The following is an 8,977-nucleotide window of genomic DNA, read 5'->3' as shown; positions in this document are numbered from 1 at the left end:
ACTTTTGCAGAGCAGATTGTATGCAGAAGACCAGCTCTACCATATACAAGATATGCTTATCTGTTTATGAGGTATCCTTTTCCCATCACAGAAGAATATAACTAACAGCTAATTGCCTTCTGATTACCTGACAATTATCTCTGGAGCTTTAGAAAGGAAGCTGTTTCGTCAGGTAACATTTGTTAGGCAGGCGGATGGAAGTGTGAGGCAGAGAACACATGCATGCACACACACACACACACACACACACACACACACAAACTGTCTCCCCACAAGGAAATGTATAAGCCACAGAACTATGAACAGTGACCATTCCATTCACATACTTAAATAAGAGTTTTGACTCAAGAGGCATAAAGATAGAATAACCAGACCTAGTTTATTCTTGTTATCTAACATAATTAATACTATAGCACCCACCCACCTCCAAGTAAAATGTGTTCCAGTTTTGACAATAAATTATACGGTGACCTTACCTAATGGCAACTACCATCTTTCTCATAGAATGTTAAGCTTTGGTTGTGAAGCTTGCAAAATTAGTGCTGTAATTTTCCCATAAGGATATGGATGGTCATATTGGTTAAATCACCCTGCCTTTTCCCTTACAGAAAAGTCATGAATCTGGCAATGTTAACAAAATGAGGAGGGCTTTCAATAATGAAAGAATCAGCTGTGTTCCTCTATATTCTTTTGCATCTGCCATTTATACAGCTTGCCATGATCATTCCAGAACAATGGGGATTCTCTTGCTGGCCACCAGGGATTTTAAATGTCACCAATAGTTATGAGAAAATGTCTCAGAGTTTTATCTTATCTCTGGCTTACTAGACAAAAAGTAGAGTCAGGGATTTGAATCAGAAGCTATTTATCTTTAAGTTAATAGTACAAAATACAAGGCCTTTTCTCCCTCAAGGTCCCCTCCCTACTACCAAGCCTAGAATTATTAGGAATGGCATCTCCAAAGAGTGAAAAAGCCAATACCAAGAATTCAACTGAAATCCAGGGTTCTCCTGCCACACTTCCCCCTCCCTTATTCACCCAAAGAGCTGGTTCTTATTCCCAACTCGGTGGGAAAGTCAGTGGAGGAGCTATTGGAAGTGAGGTGAGTGAACAGTCAGTGTTCAGCCAGGGCAGCAATTTGCAAGGCAACAGATCTACTCACCACACTCCAAGAGCAGCCCCCTGACCCAGGGAGATGCCATGGATTCCAGAGCCCTGGTCTCCCACCCCACACTGTCCCAGCATGTCCAGGGCACGTTTGTACATGTTCCTGCCCCTCGGGTAGCAATCCTCACACGGTGCATCTCAGAGTTCAGTCCCATAGATGGCCTTATAACGTAAATACTCTTCTAAGCACTGAAGAGCATTATCATCCACCTTTGGGTCAAACTTGTTCGCCAAGAGGTGATGATTCTGAAGAATCCAGTGCAGGTCCCCAGCCCCATAAATGCAGATAGCCCGCTGGTGGATTCCAGAGCAAGGTGCATAAGGTGCCCCCATACTGATGTCTCCCTCATGGAGCTGCCATTTGACCAGCCTGGCAATGGCGGTCATGTCTGAGATGTGAAACTTGGGGTGGTAGGGGACAGAGCCAGGCATCCACGGTGCACGCTGAAGGGTGGCCCAGAGGTGTTCATCGGGGCTATAGGTGTCTTTTGCCCATTCAATCAGTCGTTGGGATTTGGGGTTCTCTAAGACATGTTGGACAAAGGCTCGAGAAGCCACAAAATAGGCATTCCCTGTGAACACAGGTAAGTTATCAGGGGGAGGGTCCTTCATCTTGCTGGTTAGGTGCAATGTGTCTGTCACCTCATAGTGGTATTTCCAGCGAGACTTTTTGTACTCAGTAGGTATCTCGGACTCCATACTGTTCTTCCCATTCAACATCTTGAGGGCCAGGACCATCTCAGCATTGGTCTTTATAGGAAAATCTGTCCCACATGTATTCAGTAAGTATTTCCATGGCACCGAGCTCTGGAGCAAGTCTTCCATACAGTTCAGGTCAGCCTGCACCCTGGACCAGGAAGCGTAAACCACCCGGACCAACTTACTGGCCATGAAGACATTTGGGAAGCAGGAAATAATGGCCTTGACTGCCTCTTTGAAAGTTTCTGGGGACTTCTCATCCACATGGATGCAGTATATGTTCTGAGGGGCATACACAGCTCGCAGCAGCCGTTCAAAGTTTTCAATCTTCTCATGGACCACCACAGAGTATGCAATGGGGAAGTCTAACTCTTCTTTGCTCAGTGGGAACTGTATGAACTTCCTTTGGGACTTAAACTGCTCACAATCTCTGGTCATGTTGAGGTAATCGGTGTCTGTGAAAGGCTCCCGCTTCTTCTTGACCTCCAGATTGTCCAGGAGAGCCTCGACCACTGCTTCCTGGTCCCCTCGGGTGACCCCAGAACAGTTGATGGATCTCTTTGCTGGCAGCTTCAGGGACTTGTACAAGATGTCCTTACAGCGCTGGCTTCGAAAGTCCCTGGATTCCAGATCCAGGGAATCTATGTCACATTTTAACCTGAGAGAAAGTCTCAGAGCAACAACGGCCAGCAGCATATAGCAGCCCAGGGCCCACAGGTGATGCACCCCACAGAGTTTCTTCTTCCACCCAATCATCTTCATGAAATGGGAGATCGGTAGAGTTTGGGCACAGGGAAGGAGGAGGAGGATGAAATCCTTGGACAGAACAAAATGCCTTCAGTTACAAACTAACCTGGAACATGCTCAAGGAACATCAAGTTCAACTCCAAAGTGATGGCAAAAATAGGTTTCTTCTCTAGACGAATATCCTCAGTCAAGTCCTGCCTAGGAACTTCATACACCCAGCTCACTGATGGAGGTCTATAGCCTGATACTACAAACCAGCTGATCGTGCTGGGATTGGAATCAGGATCTGGGTCCACCTCCACCTCAGGAGAGAGAAAGGGAAGCAGAGCTGAGTACCTGTTGCTGTAGAGGTGTAATTAATAAGAGGAACTCCCCATGCTTCATTTTTCCTTCTTCCCCCCAAACCTTACCACCCTGTTTCCAACACAGCTCTTAACTGGGGGATAGAATTTCTGATCGGTCTAAAGAGAAAATCCATGAAATTCAAACTCTTAGCTTCAGTTCTAAAAATGTCCTTTTAAAAGATAAAGTACACTTCTTGTTCTTATTTGACAGTTCATATTTTAGGATGCTTTCACCACATATAATTCATTGGTTAGATGTGGCATCTAGCCACGCTTTAAAGAAAATGTTCTTAAACAAGTACAAAAAATTGGATGTAATTCCAAAAGTACATTGTAATCATTCATACAGATAACTCTCAGTCTATCCAAATTTAAAATATATCCACACAGAGACACACAAAGCTATGCATATGCAATATTTAATGAGAACTTTCTTTGAGCCAGAAATTTCTTTACATTTTCCCAATGAATCTTCACAACATGCCTAAAACAGAGTAATATTAGGCCTCTTTTATAGAGAGGAAAACGGAAGCTAAATAACTTGCTAAATTAAATGTCATATACATTATAAGAGGCAAATCTGGGACTCTTCCATACTCCCTGTTCCCCCCCAATTTTTTTTTTTGTGGCGTGTGTCTGTAAGCCTAATACTTGCTCCTCCAAACCACAGCTACCTTTTAAATACAATACAGGGTACTTAGAAACTACTATGTAAAAAACAGATAAACAACAAAGTCTACTATATAGCACAGGGAACTATATTCAATATCCTGTGATAAACCATAATGGAAAAGAATATGAAAAAGTATGTACATCTGAATCACTAAGGGTACTTAGTACCAACAAAGAAAACCAGATAGTATAGGGGGGAAAAAATCCCTAAAAGGAGAAAAAGAGGAAAAAATGTGACATATCCTGCCAGCAATAATTCTTTTTCCTTATCGCAATCTTGTTCAAAGCATAAGACTGTATCCTCTTTAGTAATAACTTATGGGAATCTAAGAAGAAGAAAAAATGAAAAGTAAAGAAAACTCTCACCTTTAATAGCTTCTTTCCTATTTAGGGAAGATCTTTTTTCCCAAGGGAAGAGCTGTTGGGTTCCATGGAAGCAAATGTGAACACCATGTCCCTTCTTCTTTCAGCCTCTCCAAAATATATTTTCTAACATTCATAGGATGTCCAAGAAACTGCGTCAGGCTCCTTAATCTCTGCAAAGTAAAGAGCAGCAGGTGGCTCCGTCACTCACCTTCTGGCTTCCTGCTCTCAGATAAGAGAGCCACTCAGATATATCATTCAGGAGCATAGTCTCAAGGACAAGTCATTCAGGGAGGTGAGCAAGCAGGAAAAACATACTGGCAATGCGTGAGAAGGCAAGCAGCTATCTGATCCAGAATAGCCCAGTTTGTACTCATGCTCTCCTGCCACAAAACCATTCATAAAGACTTGTCAATACTCATACAAGAACTTGAAAGCTTTTTCTCCCCTTAACACGGAACTGTGGAAACCACACAGGTATGCCCCTATATTCTTTTGGCCTGGAGTTCAAATATCACTCCTCTTATGTTCCCTGAATACTTCCTGAATTTCACTGAAGAGTGAAGCAATGAAAATGACCTTCAAGGATTATTTCTTTTGTTCTTTTACTTTAAAGGAAAAGTCAGTGAAAAACACTTTGCTCTTCCATGGCAACTGCTCAAAAAAAATTCATTTGCCTGTCTTTCCATGACTGTTAATGATTTGTAGGTTGGAGAAATATCCTCGGGGCTCCAGATTGTAGATCTCCGTCACTAATGTCTGTGAGTCTAGGGTTCCTGGCAGTCTGAACAAGGCTAACACTAAGGGTGGTTGGACTTAAGTGAGAGCCCCATGGGTGGTTTTGGCAATACAGTGTGAAAAGTTACTTCTTCAAAACTGCTAACATTGTTTGCCTCTCCCCATCACCCCCAAAGCACCCCTCCAAATATGCAGCATTCCTGGCCAAATATTTGAAATAACAAATTTAATAATTTCACATAAAGAACTTAACCAGGTATCAAGTTAAGTAGATAACAGAAAGCAGGGGGAGGGGTAGATGATGCTAAATCATGAAGGAAGTAACAATTGCTGGAAGTAGCTACCACCCCCAGGCTGGAGGAAGGAGGAAAATATTGGGGGATTATTGAGAATTTGGTAAGGGGATGCCAACAAGCGGAAACTCAGACCTCTGGTTGGTGCTGGGGTCTCTGAGCTCAGAGGAGGGCCTCCTAGGCTGAGATCCAGACCTCTCCTGAGGAGCCTGGTGTCTCTGTGCTCCGTTACTGTAAACTAGATTCGGTGCAGCTACATAAAGGAACCACAACTGAGAAGGAAAAAGGTGTTGACATAGTGACGCTCACAGAAGCAGGAAATACCTACGAAGCCAACAGGAAGTCCCGCCTCCAGTCTGTCTTCCTCCAACGCCCCCTATTGGCAGAGCCTAATAAGGGGCAGTTGGCAAGGCACAAACGTGATTTGCAGACTTCCCTCATCCAGCATCACAAAGCTGAGTCCAGGAGGGCGGGCTTCATCTGAAGACAACAGCTTAATAACGAAGATGAGTTAGTGTTGCCTTCCTCCTGCAAGAATTGTTTATGCAGCCCCCAATAAAGCACTGGGAATTTAGGTCTTTTCTTTTTTTGGACCTCCTCTGCCTGTTTCTGACTGTAGATGAAGACAGACCAATGGCACGGAGCCATATGGAGTCATGTGCGCCTGCTCTTTTATTGGCCCCGCTCTGTCTTCTGTCAGCTTTGGTCACTCCGAGGCAAAAACGATTAAAGGATAAACACTTGCTCCTGTATCGGAATCTAGCAAAATCTTTCCAATTTGTTTATATCTTACTTCTCTTTGATGGCCACCTCAAAGTCCCACCTTCTTTCCCCCAAAAAAAAAATCAAAGAATCTCTCAATAGAGAGAAAATATTTTAAATATTTGATTTTTAAGGTAACCAAAACAGGTATCCACTTTTATTTGCTAAATATATGCTAATGTAACATTAACAAATTGTGGATATATTTTGTTAAGATAATCTACGTATGAGTAACACCAAGTGGCTAGTAGTCATGGGCACACCTGGGCTTTGGCAGGAGAGAGCTAGGTCTGAGTCCTGGCCCTGCTACTTTCTAGCTGTGTGACCATGGGCAAATTCTGTAATCCCTCTGTGCTTCAGTGATTTCCTTGGTATAACTGGGGCTAATACTAATAGCTATTTTATAGGATTGCTGTGAAGATTAAACAAGATAACACATATGAGAGACTTGACTTAAAACCTGGCATATGCAGGCCCTGGGTGAAGGTTACTGTTAAGTAGTCTCCAGTACCAGCCCACAGAGGCCATTTTGCTCACAGAATAGCTCAAGGAGGGTACAAATAGTGTTCTTTAACTCTGGACCAAGGAAAAGTATTGATGCTGGTGATGTGGGTAGATCAGGGAAGAGACCTGGAATTGTCCCCTTCTCTGTGCTCTGGAAAGAGGCTCAGTTTAAGTGGTCAGTGTTAGCAGTGCAGAGGGGAGAGGTGAGCTGCAGCTGACCCCAGGGAAGTGCAAGAGAGGAAACAGAATAGCTGGAGAGAGGCACAGGAAGATCAGGAGCCAGGCAACCTGCAGAGATCACAAAGCAGCAGATTCCACACCTTAACTCAATGCTGGCCTTAAAGAGAAGGTGGGGACCAGGCAAGTTTCAAGGTCTAGGAGCCCAGACCTAAGGAATGAATCCCTTCATGAGGGTTTCTTTTAGCCCTGCTGAGGCCCAACAGAGCCAGGTGAGCCTGGGGCAAATGTGTCCAAGGGTCCAGGATTACATGAAGATACTTACAAGTCCCAAGCACTGAAAATGATGAGGGCACTCAGCTCCCTCAAGTACTGAGAATAAAAGCAACATTAAACCCGATAATAAGTGTAAACCTAACACAGTCCAGAGTTCCCACAACGACTACTGCTATGGTGGCGTTTCTGAAATAGCAGACTTTTCCCGCTCAGACCCCTCCATCCTTTTCTCCTAATCATGAGTCTAGTCTGATTATTGGGCAGATAGTTTTACCTCCTTCTGCTATTTTGAACTGTAAATCCCTGTATGTCTGTGAAATGGTCTAAGCGTTCCAATAATGGGGAGACTAAGCCAGGCTCATCAGGGTGGATCTGAAAGAATCCAGTGGAGTTTGGTGTTAACTTTGATGGAGGTACAGGGGACCCTGCAGTCCCAACAAGAGGGTCAGAGGAAGGCCCAGGCAGCAGGGATCTGACCTTTTCTTTTTTTTTTGCGGTACGCAGGCTGGGCGCGCAGGCTCAGCGGCCATGGCTCACGGGCCCAGCCGCTCCGCAGCATGTGGGATCCTCCCGGACCGGGGCACGAACCCGCATCCCCTGCATTGGCAGGCGGACTCCCAACCACTGCGCCACCAGGGAAGCCCAGGATCTGGGCATTTTAAGCTGAGTTTACAAACTGGCAAGTGCACCCTTTTACTTATTTCAACATGGTGGTGTTTATCTCTAGTATGTGTCAGTTTTGTCCTCTCATTAGACTACAAGCTCCTAGAAATCATATTCGTTCTCTCTCAGCACCCAGCACAGTAGGTGTTGGCAGAATTCTAAGGCTGCGCAGAAGAGAAAGGTTGCATGTGGTCACGAGAGCAAGGAAAGCCCCACTGACTGGCTAAAGAGAAGAGGCCATGACTCAGAGAGGCAGGAAATAGAAAGACATAAGCAAGCCAAGTTAATGTGTTACCAGATGGGTGGAGCTGGAGTCTGAAAGAGACAAAATGTACTGAAGAAGATGGGGTGTGGGTACTTTGAGCCCTAACCTTATTCAATGTTCTGTATCAGTAGGCTCTTGGAGAAGATGGGCTATGATCTCTAGCCACAGAGAAGTGGTTCAAAGACTCAGTATGACCATCTTTGTCTCCAATCAGGGATGTAGGACACAGCTCAGGGTCAGCCGAGATTTGCTGGCTGGCTGGGGGCACTCTCCAGTCCCACCCAGACCTCCACTTCCTCTACGCACCCAAAGCTCTCCCTCCCCCTGGACACACTCCACCTAGAGTGAAGGAAAAAAGAGATTCAAGAAAGAAAAGAAAAGAAAAAAAAAAACAGCCCACAGAACTCAGTAAGTACTTATTTGCTGAATGCAGAGGAAACTTCTGAGAGCAGAGAAGAAACCAATCTCCTTGGGTGAAATAATCCAACTTGTTCCTCCCTGCTTCTCATGTTTCCAAGGTGAATCATTTGCTAAATTATAAAGGAGGCCACCTTTCCTTACTCCCCATGCCCCACCTTTGGGTGATGCTCTGATTTCTACCAAGGCCAGGGGTCATGCTTCTCAGCACCGCAGACCGAGGGGCAGCCACAGCTAGGCTGTTTCTATGCCACCCCCGCCCCATGAACTCATCAAAACTCACCCATCTCTGGGCTTCCCTGGTGGCGCAGTGGTTGAGAGTGCGCCTGCCGATGCAGGGGACACGGGTTCGTGCCCCAGTCCGGGAAGATCCCACATGCCGCGGAGTGGCTGGGCTTGTGAGCCATGGCCGCTGAGCCTGCGCATCTGGAGCCTGTGCTCCACAACGGGAGAGGCCACAGCAGGGAGAGGCCACAGCAGTGAGAGGCCCGCATACCGCAAACAAACAAACAAACAAAACCCTCCCTCATCCTCATTGTGGTGTCCTGATCCCAAGGGCAGAGACCATGTCTAACTCAGCACTGCCTCCTTAGAGTAGCTATAGCATGAGAACTTCCACGTGACAGACGCACCAGGAATGTTTCCGGAATGAACAGCTTCCCCAGGGTCCCTGAGAGGTCCTCTGATTACTGGAGTCTTGAAACCCTGGTTTACTAATAGTTACTGGAATTGATGTATGGAGGTGCCCTCCAATTGTCCACAAAAATACAATGCCACAGGGCTTCCCTGGTGGCGCAGTGGTTGAGAGTCCGCCTGCCGATGCAGGGGACACGGGTTCGTGCCCCGATCCCGGAAGATCCCACGTGCCGCGGAGCGGCTGGGCCCGCGAG

At 45.7% G+C, this 8,977-nt stretch overlaps 1 protein-coding gene across 2 annotated transcripts in view; it reads right to left on the bottom strand.

Annotated features, from left to right (window-relative positions):
* Nucleotides 1-360: 360 nt before the first annotated feature.
* The window catches only part of GCNT3 (glucosaminyl (N-acetyl) transferase 3, mucin type), a 106,583-nt gene continuing 97,966 nt past the window's right edge, over nt 361-8,977 (bottom strand). The window contains exons 3-4 of one of the 2 annotated variants that reach the window (XM_082617103.1): nt 3,996-4,165; nt 361-2,682 (exon numbers count right to left, since the gene is read on the bottom strand). In XM_082617103.1, the coding sequence (XP_082473229.1) occupies nt 1,306-2,628 (1,323 nt within the window). In that variant the 5' untranslated portion in view covers nt 2,629-2,682; nt 3,996-4,165 and the 3' untranslated portion in view covers nt 361-1,305. Of the gene's footprint in view, nt 2,683-2,869; nt 2,916-3,995; nt 4,458-8,977 lie in introns of those variants that run through there. The other variant, XR_014293692.1, reaches the window with a different exon arrangement.

Source organism: Mesoplodon mirus (genome assembly GCF_964341445.2).
Source record: "Mesoplodon mirus genome assembly, chromosome: 4".
NCBI classification, from domain to species: domain Eukaryota; kingdom Metazoa; phylum Chordata; class Mammalia; order Artiodactyla; family Ziphiidae; genus Mesoplodon; species Mesoplodon mirus.
This window is presented reverse-complemented; position numbering and strand designations above follow the sequence as displayed.